This window comes from Homalodisca vitripennis, chromosome 1 (assembly GCF_021130785.1).
Source record: "Homalodisca vitripennis isolate AUS2020 chromosome 1, UT_GWSS_2.1, whole genome shotgun sequence".
NCBI classification, from domain to species: domain Eukaryota; kingdom Metazoa; phylum Arthropoda; class Insecta; order Hemiptera; family Cicadellidae; genus Homalodisca; species Homalodisca vitripennis.
Genome location: NC_060207.1, coordinates 102,057,182 through 102,075,813, shown reverse-complemented (window position 1 = coordinate 102,075,813; position 18,632 = coordinate 102,057,182). Strand labels below are relative to the sequence as shown.

Genomic DNA, 18,632 nt, shown 5'->3' with positions numbered 1-18,632 from the left:
ACAATTATACACTACTTCATTCTTTCTTCTTCTTTCTCACTGATAAAATTAATTGATATTAAACAAACTTGTCCAGATTCTGTCATTTAATTAAGCACTTTACGATCTAGAAAAAAGTGAAAGCGAAATAAATATGGTAAGAATGATTTCACCCTTTGAACGCCGATATAAATTTAGTATTTTTTTAGATTACGCTCATTTAACCCTTTTAACCCCAGCCATTTTTCCATGGACTTGCCAAAAAGCCCATGGCGATAAGGGACCGTAGTGCAGAATTGAGGGAAAATACATCTAGTTTTCTTATTTTTGAAGACAATTTTTTAGGTTTTTGTTTTAAATTGTTCACAAATAAGTGTACTCTTAGATGTAATAGTTAAAAAAGTACTTTTACAGAATGATTTGTTTTTTTAACATATTTATACATAAAAAATTTTTTTATTTTTATAGTTTGGACATACATAAAGGGTAGAAAAAAAAAATTGTAGCCCCTGAAAAATGAAGTAATTTTGTTGTACACATATTTCTTACTACACACACAAAATTTGAAGAACTTTCCTTGATAAATGCAGGAGATATATCCAATTAATTGTATTGCTGCATAAGCACTTCTTCATATATTTCCACATACACGTCAGTAGAAGTATACAGATATGTATACTTGTTTTTGCACTTTTGAAATAATAACAATTCTAAAATAACACAAACTAATTGTAATGGTTTGTAAGACTAAAACTTGTTTAATTTTTCAAAAAAGTAAAAGAAATAATATTTACAATATATACATTTTATATAAACAACTCAATTCATTCATTGTCTTCAAAAATAGCACATTCACCACTAATAATAGGGTACTTTAGGATTATACCGACTACACCAGTATGAAGAACACAAAAATATAAATTTATAGAAACAAACATGATAGAACGAAAAAACAACACTTTTATTACAAAATTACAAACTTACAAGCATTTCCAGGCATTGTGATCGGTATTGTTGTCGCTGTTATCTTATCTTTCTCGAGAATCCCGATTACGACAGGCCACGCGGCATCACATGATTTGCACGGTACATAATTGCCTTTCCATTACAATTCAATTTATATTTCTGATCAGATCCTCTAGAATTTGATATTTTACTGATAGGTACTATCTCGAGGGATGTTTTTCTTTCGTTGACATCAGCGCGAAGGCATGGCACTCGCATTTTGGGTGGCGGAGTGTGATCAAGAATAAAAACAAGTTTTGAGTGTTTTTTCAATAAAGAGTTTAGTTTTAGTTTGATCATGTTTGTTTTTATTGAATTTTTGTGTTTGGAGAAATGTAGAGGTAAAACACGGAAGTTCAACAAAGCGACGCACCAGCTGAACGGGCGGCGAGACTCTGCAATCACGTTATCTACTAGACCGCTCGACTTTGACCTCTGTCTGAGGATGGGGAGGGGTTCGCGATAAGACAATTCCTGTTTTATATTGACGAAATATTGTTCTACGCTAATCTAGTAATCAGTAGAAGCAAAATGTCAAATAACGATTCATGTCTGGGTGTGGTCGGTATAATCCCAAAGTACCAATAATAGTGTTTATCAAAGTGTTTTCACTCACTGGTAACTTTTCTCTACGACGTTTACTCATGTTTTTTACTAATAATACTATAAATCACACGAAAAACAACCGCTTTCATTCACGCAAACTAATTGAGGTTATAAGTCAGCATACAACAACAATGCAACTGAAGTCGTCTGACAGCTGACATCGACAAATAAACTACGCTTAACGACGACGAAATACGATGCCAATTGGAAGGTTTATTGTTTTTGCATGTAGCCCGTTTCTTCACCGACTACTATACCGAAACTGATGGCATTTGGACATATTATTAGCCAGCTACATTAAATTCTTGAGACGTCCGGTATATCGGACGTTGGGCATTTTAGCTAGACCACCTCTGTCCGATATATCGGACGCCGGGGCTAAAAGGGTTAAGGTGAAAAAATGAAAATGAAAATTCCTTAAAGCTATTTTTTTTATTCATTCCTAATGATTAATAACACACACAAAAAAATAAATTTTACAATAATGTAATACTTGCATTAAAATAATCACATTTTTTCATAATAATGGAATATTTCAATAAAAATCAAATTCAGGTTACAAATACATGTGATAAAAAATATGAAAACTATGTACTCGTCACTGCCAGTATAATTGTTTAAGAGTATCACTAATATCATCTTCATCCACATCATTATAAGCACTAGAAAACATACCATTCAAAACTTTAGCAACAAAATCGTCATAATCAGAATTGTCTGGGTGATGAGCCATAATTACACAACAGAAAAGAAACAATAAAAACTTGATTATAACACCTAAAACATGGTAACAATAACTTTTTACAACTGTTTGTATAAGGAATGACAACGCAAGAACACTTCCCAAAGGCACAATGCGTGCTCCACTGACAGTTGGTAATGGCGGATAGTACCGTCATCGGCGTACAGACAGGAGTGGGAGAACAGCTGCCAGCAACAAAACAATTTATTGTTTGCCTACTGCGGCCAGCTGACAGCTGCAACTGGATTATTTGGTCAAGCCAGTACATTAATTAGTATTGTGGCTTATATATTGAGCTTATAAACTTCAAAAACAGTAATAAAATATATTTTTATCGATCAGCGGATTATTTCATCTTTGGCGTTATAAGACCTAACAACATCGCGGATTATTCCGTCTACGGCGTGCTAAGGGTTAAAACATTTTTGTTTTCTGGTAACTCTTAAGTGCCAAAACTTGAAATAAAAAAATTTTCCCAATATACCATAGGTTTTTCTATGGGTGCAGAATACGTCCAATCATGCTAGCTAGTATTGCTCATGAAAACTTTTTGGACATATCAAGGATATTATGGGAAATTTGAAAGAAAGATATTTATATGATACAAAAATCATGACACTAAATATAAAAATATAGTCTTAAAAATACAAATGAAAGATTAACAAGAAACAGGCAACTTTAGATAATGTGACACGTTTCTTGTGTACTCTGAACCGCTCTCTACACACGTGAGTCAGTCAGTGTCCATTCTGTTGATATCACTTTGCGCTTGTCACAAGTCTGCAGTTAACCCGATTTTGCCGACTGTACAAGAGACCATAAACCGTGTGAATGTCTGGCCTATTGGCCCCAGTTATTACCGGGGTATTTGGGCCCCGTACACGTGTAACAAGGAACTGTTCAAAAGTAGCCCTTAGACGTTCTCAGTCTACCTGGTGATTTCAGTATGGACAATTGATAAATCAAACGCCACAAATTAGATTAATGTATGTCATTTTGTATATACTCTGGGGAACATAAACTAGGTTGTTCCTTTTCAACACCCTGTATTAAAAAAATGATACAGACATAAACATTTTTCAGCATTTTAAATATTTCTCACAACAAATGTTATTAAAATAATATTACTCTAAAACAATGGCCAATGGAATTGTTATCTAAAATAAGTTTGACAAGTTGGTTTCATTTCATGGGATAGGTTGGTGTAGGTTGTGGTTCATGTTCAAAATAATCAATAGCCTATTAAATTATCATTATTTTGTTAACACATGCCTAAGTTAAATAAATTTATTTGTAGCCTGCAAACTAAAAGCACTACACAATATTTTATAAACTTCAGTACAAGTGTTAAGAATAGTAGATTAAAACTAACAATTAAACAGAAAGTAAGGAAGGTCTGGGTCAAGATATGTCCTTGTTTACATGTACCTTATCTTTGATAACCAACTTTATTGTTATGAGGGCATATATTCTTGCATTCTAGCTCATCGATAGGTCATATTTTCCCATAATGAGGATTCCGGCTACATATTTTCTACATGATGGCAATATATTAAGTTAAATTGGAGCATTCACATCTTTGCAGAGCATAAATAAACCTCACGGCTTGCCAATTTTCTGCACAGCTGTATGTAGTTGCCGAGGTCTAACTCCCAAGAAATTATTTATAAGCGAGCATTCATATTTTGAGAATTATCCGTTGATGCTTGGTGTAAAATATTTTTGCAGTAATTTAAAAAAAGTTGTTTAGTTCTAAATCTGTGAAAATCCGCACAATCTGAAAGCAAGCCATCTTAATGAAAATATGTAGCCAAAATACGCATCTACAGAATATGCATAACGAGCCTTAGATTCCTAAGAATGTAGCGTCTCATCTGAAAATTGGTGTGTCCACTGATAATTAAAATTTAATTTTTAAACCAACTCAATACTTTCTCAAGTATTGTATGGTAGGAAAACAAGTATATGTATCTTTTTTTGCCTAATTTAGAATTTCGCTGTAAAAAATCTTTATCAATTGTATTGTTATCTATTAAAGAATGTTTTTGGAGAGCAAAGAACTTGTTCTAATAAATAAAACATGTATAGATTAATGAAGATTTTAGTTTTAAAAATTGACTATTAAGTTGTTATTTGTTTATGTTACAGTGCTGTCTCTTGTGATGGTATCTTTGTTTTACCTGGTAGCCAGTGTCATCGCTTGCCTTATTTTGGTAGCTGTCAGCATGGTTTGTATATGTACGTTTTTGTTTGTTCCTAAACCTTATGATCATTGAATTCAATGACTGTTTTAATTCAGATCTTCGATTATATTGTAACTAAAAACAGAGCCTCTTGTCAAAATCAACTAATTAGGTAACTGCCTAAGACCTGCATCTAAATTGTTTTGTGATGCAAACAAATAATTTACAATTATTTAGCAGTTTTTCTGTGCTTTTTATCAAAATATAATAAATTATTCAAAACCTAATTGGTTTATTAACCAATCATTTTTAAACACCATAATATCCATTAGACGTAGGCTTGTTTCATATTAGATTACAATAATCAAAAAAATATAAACTAAGTAGTAGTTTAGTAGTATAAACTACTGGATCTAGACGTCAATTTATTGTTATTGAACTATTTTTATTGACTTATTATCAGGAGTAGCAGACTTTCATATCCATATTAAAGTCTGTGCTGGTTCAAGAATTGATCCTTGGAACATACTAGAATAGTTTAAATGTTTGACCTAATATGAGTTGTACTTAACCTATTTACAGCATATACCATGCTTTATGACAGGTGTACTTTTATGTACGAGGGTAATTCGGAAAGTAAGGTCCGATTCGCGTTAACCAGACAAACAGTAAGCGAGCAGCGAAATGCGCATGCGCCCTGACTCCCGGTATGCATTGCGCGCAGAACGACGCCATTTGCAGTGAAATCGTTGTAGTCTGCTGTTGTCTGTGCCTTTTTAAAATGTTTAAAACTATTGAACGTCCCGCCGACTGTGAAATACGGTCTGTGATACGGTTTCTGACAGCAAGGAACGTTTCAGCAGCGGATATTCATCGACAGATAAGTGAAGTGTTCGGTCCAAATGCAATGAGTGACAGCAAAGTGCGGAAGTGGGTGAGAGGTTTTAAAGATGGACGGGAAAATGTCCATGACGAACCACGATTTGGTCGGCCGTCAGTGATCACCGAAAGATTTGGTGAAAGCCGTCGATGAAAAAATTCGTGAAGATCGGCGATTCACTGTTTCTTTATTAGCAATAGAATTTCCAAACGTAAGCACATTGTTTAAAATTATTTCTGAAATTTTGGATTTTCGCAAATTGTGCTCACGTTGGGTTCCCAGGCTGCTTACTGAGGAACACAAGAAAAGAAGAATGGGTATTGTTCTTGAATTTTTGATCCAATATCATCAGAAAGGGGATAACCTTTTAGACCACATTGTGACGGGTGACGAGACATGGGTTTCCCACATAACCCCAGAAACGAAACGCCAGTCAATGGAGTGGCGTCACTCGACGTCACCGGTTAAAGTGGTTAACAAGACTGGTTATCGTCGCAGGCGGCCGACTTCTATGACACCGGCATTTAAAAACTTGTAGATCGTTATGACAAGTGTTTACCCAAAAGTAGTAATTATGTAGAAAAATAGTGATTGATGTCAGGAATCAAATAAAACAAGTTTTTTGAAAAAATCTGGTGTGGAAAATACCATGCTTAATTATTTGGTTATCTATTGGCTCACTCATCAAAGAATTAAATATTGTATTATGAATAATTTATAAAATTTTCTTTCCTTTCATCAGATAGTAAGGTAAGAATTTTTGAAGAGAGATTGATTACATTTGTATAATTTGCATATGTGTTCACTTTGCTGTCTTTAGGCAAATCACGTTCTTTAGGCCTAATTTTTTTTAATTTTAGAAAGTTCCTTTTAATCTGTCTGTTTTAGAAACTTTTTTACATCTATTTTGGATGCTTTCGACAATGTTTTATATTCCGTAGTAATCAGGTTTTTTAGTTCATTTTTTTACATTCAATATTATTTTGGAGGAGGCTTCCTTCATAATTATTTGTGTTTTAATAACTTTTGTTTTTCTTTTCGTTAAGTGCAAGTTTTAGAGTTAGTTTGTATAGAGTTGCTAAACAATATGGTTGTGATTCCTAACATATGCGTGTTACAACATTCTGATATGATTTGTTTATTTTAACCTAGGTTGTAGTAATGTGTTAGGTTATTTATTCACTTGAGGAAGAGATCAGATTGCAGATCTCGAAACTTTGTGTTACTGATTTATTGTACCACCAAACAATGGCAAATGTCTGAAAAAGTGTGGCAGTTTTCTTAATAATTATTCCATCATCAAAAACGAACTTCAAACAAGGGAGGAGATAGGAAGGAATTCATTGAATCAGTAAACCTTATATTTACATTATATATCAAACAAAAACTAAATCATCATAGTTGATAATTATATAAGTATAGTTGATGATTTATTGATATCCATACAATTTCTGACATTCTCACCATTATAATGGTTTACTATGAATGATCAACTTCACGTATTTTATTGAATTGTTAATTTATATTTCCAATATGTAGATTAATTTCACTGAGTTTTAGCAATGTAGATTACATATTTTTGTCTAATGAAGTACTGAATAGGGTTTAGCCTCAACTATTCATTATACTATAACTACGTTGTGTTTGTAAAAAAACTAATTTTACTTTAACATTTTTTACTAACTTTTTAAATATGTTATGAAAGTGTTATAAAAGCTAATGAGAATTGTTACATTGTAGTTGGAACCGGATATCTGTGGATTACGTTTTACCAGTTGAAGTCACAGTTGGATCAAACCCCTCCAGAGCAGCTGTTGGACGAGACTGTTCAGAATGAGAAAGCTTTCTTTATATACTCCATTATTGCCACCATTGTTACTGTAAGTGTCGTAAACATTGCAGTGTGCAAATACGAGTATGTAAGACTATAATGTAGCTTAATTCATGTGGTTATTAGATTTCTAAATGTATTGCCAATATTATACAAGTATGTGGATTTTGAAGCTACTAAAAACTGAAAATAAAAAGTTATAATTAGGCCTATTTAATAATTTGTATAAGCAGCTGTATCTTATCTTCTGGCTACAGGCGCGCAGTGTTTGGCTTATGTTCTTTGTTCGCATTAGCGTAAGGTAATTTGTTATGAGTTTTTATAAGTGACAGAGGTTACAAGTGCAAGTGTTTAGTGTCTACTCTTATGTTTAACTATGAAACAGCTTTTGACGGACTATTTTGGCAAAAATGAGAGTGTTACCAGCGGCACAAAGGTAAATGTATATTTTATTATATTTATATTCACTTGACACGAACTTCTTAGCTTGTCTTGTGTTTAGCGGAAGCACAGACACTTACCACTACTTGCTATGAGCCTATATTGGCAGACTGAGACTATATTATTTTACCTTTGTTTTGAAACTCAGCTGTTTTTATTTCTGTGCTGTGTAGGATAAACTAGTTTAATGTTTATATTGATACCAAGTATTTACTAGCATTTAGCCGGCACGTCTTGCCGTGCCCAAATAAGATGGGGTTGAGCCAAATAAGATTGAAAAATTAGTAAATTAAATCATTTTACTATAGGTAAATTAAAAATGTAAATCAAATTGACAACAATTTTATTTATTTATCTGTCAAGGAAATTAATTATGGTACCTGAAAACTAAAATCACAATAAAACATAGCATTCAAATAAAAATGTAAAATAGTTTACACTGTGACAAACATAAAGTAATATGTTGGTAGATATGTTTATTAATATTAATTTATTTAAATTATTTTGGGTTAATCTCGACAATATGGAAAAACAACATAACACATATAAATAAAATAGTTCATACGGTGGCCTCGGTTTATTACAGTCAGTGGATTCATCAGTGTAGTAAATAATCTATTAAAATACACAGGGGTTAACTTGGAGGAATTGTGTAACTATTTGAACTGTACAGCAATTGAGCAATGACATGACAGTTAACAGTACAAAAATAAAAATTTACCCTTCGAGAGTGTATATTTACGCAATACAACTTTCTCCTTACGAGCGGTGAGCGTATAATATACACACACTGTAATTTGATCAGTGAGCGTTTGATGAGTTGTCCCGTCATGTAGCGTGTAATTGCCTAACGTGATATTTGGTTAAGTTTTGGTTGATTGGCTGTTTGCGCGCTTTTGTAATACACTCACTGTCTCTAGCAAGTTAGACATGACTGCAGTGGCAAATAAAAACCCTTCTAAAGAGCCAACAATGAAACCGAATATGGTAATTGACTATACAAAACACATGGGCGGTGTGGACAGATCCGACCACTATATAAGTAACTACCAATTCATGAGACGGACAAAAAGATGGTATCGAAAAATGTTTTTCTGATTGGTTGAAGTAGCCACTTTAAATTCATATTTGCTATATAAAAGTTACTGACCACATGAGCCAAACCACCAGAGCACCAAGATGTCCAGGACGTCCTGCTAGTGAACAAAAAATGAAGAGGTTGGATGGAAGGCTACACTTGATGGGAAAAGTCCCAAGAGGAAACAGATGTGTCGTATGTTACAAGAAAAAAATTAGAAAAGAAACAGTGTGCTTTTGTAAAACATGTCAGGAAAGGCCTCATTTGCACCCGGAAGACTGTTTTGAGGCATACCATACTAAGGAAAAATATGTCTGAGTGGAGTCATAAATTCATGTTTTATAATACTTTAAAATAAAAGTAAGTTTTGAATTCAATTAGCACTTTCTGTACTAACTACCTAAATTATAGACTAGATCAACAAGTGTTTGACGGGTATAAACGTATAAAATAATGTGACTTAGAGCTAATGACGTGTATATACGCATGGTATATACTGGGTGTCCCAAAAGTCCCACCACCCCCTCTAACTTTTGAACAGAATTAAACAAACCAATATCCTTTGGGGGGTAGTTATATAATGACAAATGATAATTTTTGCGCTACATGAGAACTTAGCCCCTCAACCCATTTTGGGTATTAACCCCCCAAAGGATATTGGTTTGTTTAATTCCGTTCAAAAGTTAGAAGGGGGGGTGGGACTTTTGGGACACCTGGTATATGCCACCCTATTAAGTAAAAAAATTATTTAGTCCTAACTAACGTTCATATTGCATATTCCAGGTAATTCTAAAGTGTATTACACCATAATATTATAACAAAATTTTTTGATCATAACCACTATAATTATGTGTACATAGCAATTTTTATTCAGCTCTCAAAGGGTTAATAGTTTTGTTGAAAGTCAAAGGCATGATGCTGCTCTCGTCATGAAGGAGCTGTACAACCCTATCATTTCATCCTTAGAAGAAATCAAGTGTTGGGATGATAAGGACACATCTTTAGGGGCCGATGTCCTTTTGACAGCTATATGTCAGTCAGAGTATATTATAGCTCTAGTATCAGCTGAAAAGCTACTCAGATACACTTTGATATTGTGTCAAAAGCTACAGTCAAGTGATGCAAACCTCTGGGTGGCTTTAAACTATGCTGACTATGTACTTCAGAGTCTGAAGTCACTAAGAGAAAAAGTTGATTGTTGGGAGGCAGACACAAAGAACAATGACTCAGCCGAAAGCACAGAACAATTTTATAGAATTAACATAATATTCATCCCCTGGATTGAAAGTTTTATTTCCTACATCGAAAAACGTGGCTTAAAGCACAAGAACATTTTGAAAGGGTTTCACTGCTTGCTTCATACTTATCCAGAGAATAGTAAAGAAATGAAAGAGGCGTTTTTGAAATTGATTGAAGTTTATGAAGATTTGGAAAACAACAACTTAAATGTGTTGATGGCAGAAATGGAAGTTTGGCAAGCTTTTCTCCAACAAAACAAGGCACACCACGTCAATGAAATTGATTTTCTAAATATTTGTGATAAAACAATCTTTCTAAACATCCATATCCTACTTAAAATTTTCATCACTATACCTGTATCGACCAGCACAGCAGAGCGCTCCTTTTCCACTCTTCGGAGAATCAAGACATACCTAAGAAACACAATGTCTGAGAGTAGGGAATGGCTTAGCCAATCTCAGTATACACAGAGAAATTCGAGTTGTCTCTGACAGTGTTTAACCCAAAGAAGACTCAATTTTGTTTTGTAAGACAGCTGATATAAAAAGATTTTGTAAAAATAAAACCTAAAATATTATTTAATCTGCTGGGTTTTTATCATTCATTCCCTACTCAAAACTTGCATTCAAAGGGTTAAAATGAAGATAAAGTAATGCTTTAAAATACCGGTTTTTCTAAGGAATTTTTAAAAAGTTTTCCGTTGGTTGGCCCAGGGACCCCTGGTCAGCCCCTCCCCCATAATTATTTTCTGAGTGTGCCACTGTCTGACTACCTCTATAGCTGTACTGTGTTTAATAACAATGTGGCTCCCTTCACATACCTAGACACTTGGTATTTTGAAGACTGTGGGATGTATAGATTTCAGCTCTTGTGATGAGTCTTTGTTTTATCAAAAGCATGAATCATAGCTTTTGACATAGTTAAAAAAAATATTATTAGATTTGGTTCTGACAAACCTCAATTTTGAATTTTTCTCAGCATTTGATCTGTTAGCATGTTCTTTGTTTTGAAAAGTATTTTCATTAAAAGCATGCTCTTTGTTTTTCTTAAGACCATCTACTTGCAAAACTGTAAGCAATGGCTTTGGATTTCGTTTTGTTAGAAGACTTCCAAATGTGTCCCCAGTTAGTTGTGAACAAATTTTGGTTCTGTTGTATTTCAGTTTTGAAGACTTTTGTGAATAGTATTTTATTTCTCACTAAGATGGGAGACAATGGATAGTCGTCTTGGTAGACTAAATGTGAGATTACTGCAGACTAGCTGCTCTAAACTTTTCTTGGTCACTTTTCTATTCATTAATAATTACTTGATAAACAAAACCATGACAAGATCATGTTTTTTTTTCAATAGAAGCCTTGAGAGTAATTTTAATGAGTTTATTCAAGTTTTTTAAAACTTCTTCATTGTGAGGTGAGAAATGTGCTTGTTACCTTCATTTGTTAGTGCTGAAGATTTTAATATTAGTATTATCTCTTATAGTTGTAAAGCTTATGCAATTATTTATCTTGTATCTTCTTTCAAACTTAAATTTCAGTCACCCATAAGAATTTTGAAAATAGTTCTGTCTGTATCAATGATATATGAACTAATCTTCAATGTAACTTTTTCTGTGGCAGAACCAGCACTTCTGTATTTATCCTATATTCAATTAAGATTTATTTATTTTTATTAAACAAAATACATATCGATCTTAACAATTTTGAATGCCTTTGCATGCAATAAAAACATGGCTGTTAAAAATGAACAATATTAATTTCTTATACTTCAGTATTTTCAAGAAATGTTATAATCAAGATATTTTGTTTAAACTAATCAACTGTTTTTAAATAAATAAGTTCAAATACAATAATGGCTGTTCCTTTAGAATAATATTTGCTTTTTCCAACAATTATTTTATTTATTAGAATAAGAATTATCAATGTAATAACTAAATCTCACCTACACTGTTATGTTGAAGGTGATAATTCTGCTACTGGTGCTGGTTATGCGCAAGAGAGTGGACTTTGTCGCCACATTGTTCAAGGAGGCTGCTGATTGTCTAGCAGCGCTGCCCTCTCTCTACCTCCAGCCTGTCTTCTCCTTTCTGCAGCTGATAATCTTTTACTCCTTCTGGATTCTTGTGGTTGTCTGCTTGGCTACCGCAAGTGAGTCTTGTTTGCATTAACCCTTTTAACCCGGGAGAAAAAACGATGTTCTCTTAAAACTGCCGTGCCAATTTTATGAAAGTCTCATAAAACTGCTGCATGCTCACTGCTTTGTTTTTGTACTTTTTTATAACAAATTATTTTTTGATTTCTATTCAGGCTATTTTAATGTTTCTGGTACCAAAATTTGCAGAATTAAATTTTCTAACTAAATAAAGAATTTTAAAGTTTATCAAAGCAATTTAATAATTACCTATTATATGTTTTTTATGTTTATAAACTTTTAAAAATGTTAAAAAATAACTTTTAAGCCTTAAAACTACAAGAAATAACAAAAACTTTACCATGGAGAGCCAAATATTTCATTTCTGCATTTAATTACCTAGCTATAACATCAAAATTTCATACCCTTAGGGGAACAAATAATAATTTTATAATAAAATAAAATAAAATTGTTATGTGCCAATTTTTTGAAAAATAAAAACAAATACAAATCATTCACCAATAGCATCAAAAGGAGTTCCAATCATTGAACCAATGAAGTTTTTTTTCACTATCACTAAGTCACAAAATCTATTTACACATTTTTACAAACACTATTTAAAATATTTACATTTTTTTTAAATCTGGTATCCAACTCACTTTGTGTAAGATATTCCCTTTCCATTTTTATAAAAAGCAATAATTCAGAACAACTACACACTTATCTATCAAATTACAATCAAATAACAAGTCATATTATACAACAACAACCACACTAAAGCAATAAACTAGTTTTGTTTCAACTCAGTAAAAACATAAACATAACCAAACACATTTGTTGAATCAGAGTAAAACAGCATCGCCTGCCGACTGCCAAGACGCACTGATCAGCTGTGGACGACTCAGTATTTAGAATAAAAAAAAGTCAAAGACTTTTAAATAGATGATTTATATTGATTACTAAATCACCAATAAACTACAAAAAACTATAAACACAATTAAACCTTTGAGTGCCGGAGCATCGCTGTCAGCGATCGCGCATTTTATGCAAGAAATGCCAGAATCGCTGTTAGCGACTTCTGCAGTAACGCTTATATTTTATATAGTATTTATCTAAATTGGCTCAATGACTATACATACGCATTCCAAAGGCTTCAACGTAACTTTTGATGTAGGTTTTGTTACATTTTGGTCAGAATCTGATTTTTACGGCGGTTGTAAAGTGAGTGCGTCAGTCGCATTTAGAATCGACCGCTACGCGGACGAGCCGGCACATGTTTTGTTTGCGCTGCTGTTTATTTCACAAATGATATTGAAAGTTTTTAAGTGTAAATGGGTTTGTAGTGTTATTATCTTCAAATTATTTCGTTTGTGTATGTTGTTGTAGTCTGTGTGTAAGTAGAACAATGACGGCCGCGAGTTACGGCGATCGTAAGCATCTAGTACTTTACTAAATATGTTTGTATAGTTTTTAAGTTTTTGTGTTTGTTCAGTGATATTTATAAACAATGAGTCGTAAAAACATTGCTGACAATGAAGACCTAGTATTTTGTAGGCATTATATTTAAGCATTATCAGTGTAGAAAATACACAGACTGTTAGGTTAGGTTAGAAAATTTCTAGTTTTGTAGTGGCTCATATTTATTTTCCAAACTTTATTTATAAGTATAAAAAAAATGTTTATATGTCTTTTTGTAAAGAATTAAATGGAGTATAAGATAGAATAACTAAAAGTGAAAAAATAAAATATTTCAATAACACTAAGTTGTGTCAAAATAAAAAACTAAATGTTTTTGCACACAAAGTTTTTGTTAATGATTTTTTTTATTTGTATAAAAACGTTAAATAAGTGATAAATTTATTATATGTATAAAGAAAATATATTTATCTAAAAAAAAACAAAAACCCAAGACATTATACCAATAAGTAAATTTATTATGAATTTTTAACCAGACCCTTGCAGAATCAGGCATTTTCGCTCGGCATTTTATGCATACCATATAGCAAAACGGTGCGGCACTCAAAGGGTTAAATATATATTTCTTGAGGCAATATACTTTATTTCAAAACATGAAATCGGCGGACACTAAATTGTCCACCCGTACGTTTGGCGAGTAACTCTGCGGACAATATATTATCCGCCCTTACGCTTCGTGTAGTATTCGGCGGTCAATATATTGTCCGCCCGGGTTATAAGGGTTAAATTCTCAAAGATAATAAATAGATAAGTTTGTAAATGAAGATTACAAGTTCGAGTAATCAGTTCAAGTAACTCATTGAAACACTGTTGTTAGGAGGTGAAGATATGATAAGAGTAATCGAAAATTTAGAATAAATTAAGACAAAGAATTTTTCTTGACTTTCAATTTTTTGTTTTAGGAGTTAGATGCAAATTATTGATTGTAATTTATAATCTTTTTTATCATAAATGTTTTCACCCATTAAATGTATAGCGAGCTTTGCTAATTCTATGGGTTTAAAGTAGAAAAATATAATACTGCCGATATCAAAAGCTGTGAAAGGTTGAACAAGTAAATTGTGTGTGTTATTATAAAATGAACAAGTATCTTTTATTCAGTTAAAACAATAAAATTGATTTATTTATAATTATATTTTGAGTAAAGATTAAAAATACAACCGAGGATTACAAGTTGTTAAGGGGATATTAGTTTTATGGAATTATTAAAACAGAATAATTTCAGTTATAACATATGTTCATGGCTTTTTAGTTGTTTGTAAATTTACCTTTTAGGGTCGCATTAATCATGCTAACCAAATAAAATTAAGAGGATCTTTCTATAAATAAATTATAAATTGTGATCTCAAATAGAAATGGCCACTGGTTTAAAAAAGATTAAACTGTTAAACTTGAATACAATTAAATAGATTAAAATGGCCATATTAAATTATTGCTATGAGCTCATCTTGGTGTTCAAAATAGTATAATGACAGATTGATGTTATGTAGAGTGTAATATGCTGTAGATTGTATAACACTACATTTCGAGGATTTTTTTAACAGAGGGCTAGGGTCCTGGGCCTGGTAGTTGCCTCTCAGCTATCTGGCTTATTGTGCAACCTCTTCCAGGTTTAAGCTGTGTCAATCCCAGGCCTTTTCAAAACCACGAGATCTTCTGAACAATGCTTACCTGTTCTAACCCCTCTTCCATATGCCTAAGAAAACCATGGACCTTGAGCGTTTGCTCTGTAATGCCAGACATTCAAATATGACGTGCTCGGCTGTTTTGTCAGCCTCTCCACATTTCCTGCACAGTGTTTCCTAAACCGGAATTGCTATTCTGTTCAGGTAGGATACCCAATGACCTGTAATAAAACCAGTCATCTTACTAATTTCTTTTTAGGATAAGTATATTTTAAACTATATTGACGAGTCACCTGTTCATCGTAGATCTTATCTACTAAAATTATGTAACGTTACGTGACAATAAATTTCTGATTCTGATACGGATCTCTGTTCTACTCATTCTAAGGGCATCTGCTGCAATGTTACTTGATGGTCCCCTGAGTATCCGCTTTGCTTGTATGTTTCCCTTAATTTTTCTCCAATGTCGTCGGATGTTGCAGAAAAATCTCCACCCACTTGGCAACTGATCTACGTGCTAAGTTATATGAAACCCCACATGTTGGTTCACGTTGGCTCCTAAGTTAGTACAACTGTCTGCCCCTTCATTACCTGTGATTCCTCTATGTCCAAGCACCCATGTTAGAATAACTTTATTGGTTTTCGCCAGCAATTTCATGACCTTATGGCATTCCCATACTGTTTTTGAAATACAGTCATGGTTGGTCGAGGCCTGCAGAGCAGCCCTGCTATCCGAGTTAATGTAGATGGTTTTGCCTTTGTAGCCTCTTTCCACATTAATTCTCGCACATTCTGCAAGGGCTGTAACTTCAGCCTGAGAGATAGTTACCAGTTTGCCTAGGCTAAAGCTTAAGCTAGTTCTAGGTCTGGCTCCCCAGACCCCTGCCCTAGTACCCTTCAGAGTTTTCGACCCATCCGTGTACCAGGTTAAAGCCTTCTTCATGTAAACGGGCTCACTGTTTGACCATTCCTCTCTTTCAATAATGTTAACTTAAAATGGTTTTTCCCAGTCCGTAACCTTTGACATTCTGTCAGACATCATCTCTATAATGTCCATTTTGAGAATGTCAGAGATCTTGGAGTGCTTGCTAGCATGGTGATGATGCCAGTTCCCATTGCATTGCAGTCTGTAGGCAGCCATCCTAGCCTCTCCTATGACAAATATGTCAAGGGGTGGGAGGTTTAGCACTACTTCCATGGCAGCAGTTGGTATGCCTCTCAGTGGTGCCCATTATCCCGAAGCACCCCAGCCGCTGTACCTTTAACAGGTTTTTGTGGCAGTCACCTGTTGGACCTTTGGTCACCATACTAATGAGCCATACACCATCATCGGTCTAATGACTCTGGTGTATAGCCAATGTGATATGTCAGCCCCCATGTACATTATACCACATGTCTCACCATCTTCAATGTAGATTGAGATCGGCTGATTATGTATTCCAGATGACTGTTCTAGGTGAGTTTATCATCCAGTTTGACTCCTAGATACTTGAACTCCCTGCTTACCTATATCTGGCCCGCACATAGGACTGGCTGTGTAATTTCCAGTTTTCCTCCTACTTGTAAATGGTATCATGACGGACTTTGAATGATTCACTGCAAGTCCTTCTCCATCACACTATCGCTCCACAATGGACAGTGCTCTCTGCATCATTTCCAAGCACGTGACTATATGCTTGCCCCTAATGAGTATGCAAACATCATCTGCTGCATAGCCTTGACCATACATACCCTGTTCATTCAGAGTCCAGAGTGTCATCCACAACTATGTTCCACAGGCTTTTGGGGATATTCTCACTGCGTTTTGACCTCTCTTGTGACTCCGCACAGAGATGCTGTGCTCTTCTGCTACTAAACATGTTCTTTATCCATGTGACGCAGTTTTCTCAGTACCCCTGGATGTAAGCTTAGACACTTTAGCGTGAGTACTCGTGTTATTAAAAGCTCCTTCTATATCCAGGAATACTGCTAAAGCTATTTAATTTTGTACAATAGCTTGCTCAATCTTGCCAACCAAACAATGTAGGGCTGTTTCACAAGATTTACCTTTGCGATAAGTATGTTGATTTGGATGTAAGGGACAGTTGATGAGGACTGTGTCCCTTAAATGCCTATCCAGAACCTTCTCCATGGTCTTGAGGAGGAAGGATGTTAGGCTTATTGGTCTATAAGTCTTTGCAACCTCATAGGAGGGTTTACCTGGCTTCAGGATAAAATAACCCTAGAGGTCCTCTAGATATGACTCCTGTCACTAGGCTAGTTCTAAACAGTCGTAGGAGCAGAGATATTGCCAAGTCCGCACTTTCCTGCAGTAGAGCAGGAATAATACCATCAGCACCTGTTGATTTAAATGGCTTAAAAGGCACTAGGCCCCATTTTATCCTTGAGTAGTTGATGACAGTCTTTGCACAGTTCCAGTTCTCCTTAGACAAGCTTTTTGTTTTTGTTAGTTAATTCTCCATTCTGTTCTCATGAGAACTGGATGTTTGCAGTCCATCTTTCCAGTGACCCGAATAGGACGATAAGGGTAATTACGATTGGGTGTTCCCTGGTTCCCAGAAGGCTCCATTGAAGACACTGAATATACCCCCCAGTGCCATGAGACTCATCACGGGTCGCATAACACCTTAGTCTGGGGTTCTGTGTAGAGTGGGGGGGACATCAGGAAAGGGAGAGATAGGGGATTACTCTCGATTTCAGGACCAATCCAAGAGGGGGAAAAGATTTTTCTACCCTAGTCACTGGAATAGTGATAAGGGAAGGTGGCTTTCCTTGTCTTGCCCTGCCTCTCCCTTAGAAGTTACAGCACGAGACGAGGAGGATACATCACCCTTGATGCCATCTGAGAAAGTGGCTGATGCCGATGAGGATGCCAGTCCCCCACGGAAATTTTGGGGATTGAAATGTATCCTCTTCGTCAGGTGTAAAAAACGTAATACATAAACATATACTTCAAAACCTACAACATGCGGCAATGCACTGTCATTAGAAAAGAATAGAAAAATGGTATACTCTACACAACTTGAAGTCCAGAAAAGAGAAAATGAGCCTGGACGTTGTCAATGCACAGAAGTCAAGAGCACAAACCTATGTCATACCCGCACATGCTAAAGTGGAACACTAACAAGAAAATCAATGTCTGAATTTCCTGTGCTATCACAGCATCACCTTTAATATTGAGACAGAAAGGCATTAGTTGGAATGGGAAAGGGTAAAGGCAGCAACCTTCGGCCCTAGATCTCAATGTCATGGTGTGTGTACGAATTTTGTTGGTTGAGGTTTGTTTCATTTTTAAAATATTTTTACATTTCCTAGTCTAATATGGATTACCTAGGTATGTAATATATTTAATCTTAATTTTTATTACATGGCTTGTGGAAACGATAAGTGCCTCAAAAAACCCAAACAAGTAAAACGTAA

The 18,632-nt window shown here is 34.4% G+C and overlaps 1 protein-coding gene across 2 annotated transcripts in view; it reads left to right on the top strand.

The window, feature by feature from the left end:
* The window catches only part of LOC124367977 (choline transporter-like 1), a 62,233-nt gene that overhangs the window by 20,170 nt on the left and 23,431 nt on the right, over nucleotides 1-18,632 (top strand). For both annotated transcript variants that reach the window (XM_046825241.1, XM_046825231.1), the window contains exons 7-9: nucleotides 4,481-4,570; nucleotides 7,136-7,275; nucleotides 11,942-12,128. In XM_046825241.1, coding sequence (XP_046681197.1) covers nucleotides 4,481-4,570; nucleotides 7,136-7,275; nucleotides 11,942-12,128 — 417 coding nt within the window. The remainder of the gene's footprint in view (nucleotides 1-4,480; nucleotides 4,571-7,135; nucleotides 7,276-11,941; nucleotides 12,129-18,632) is intronic.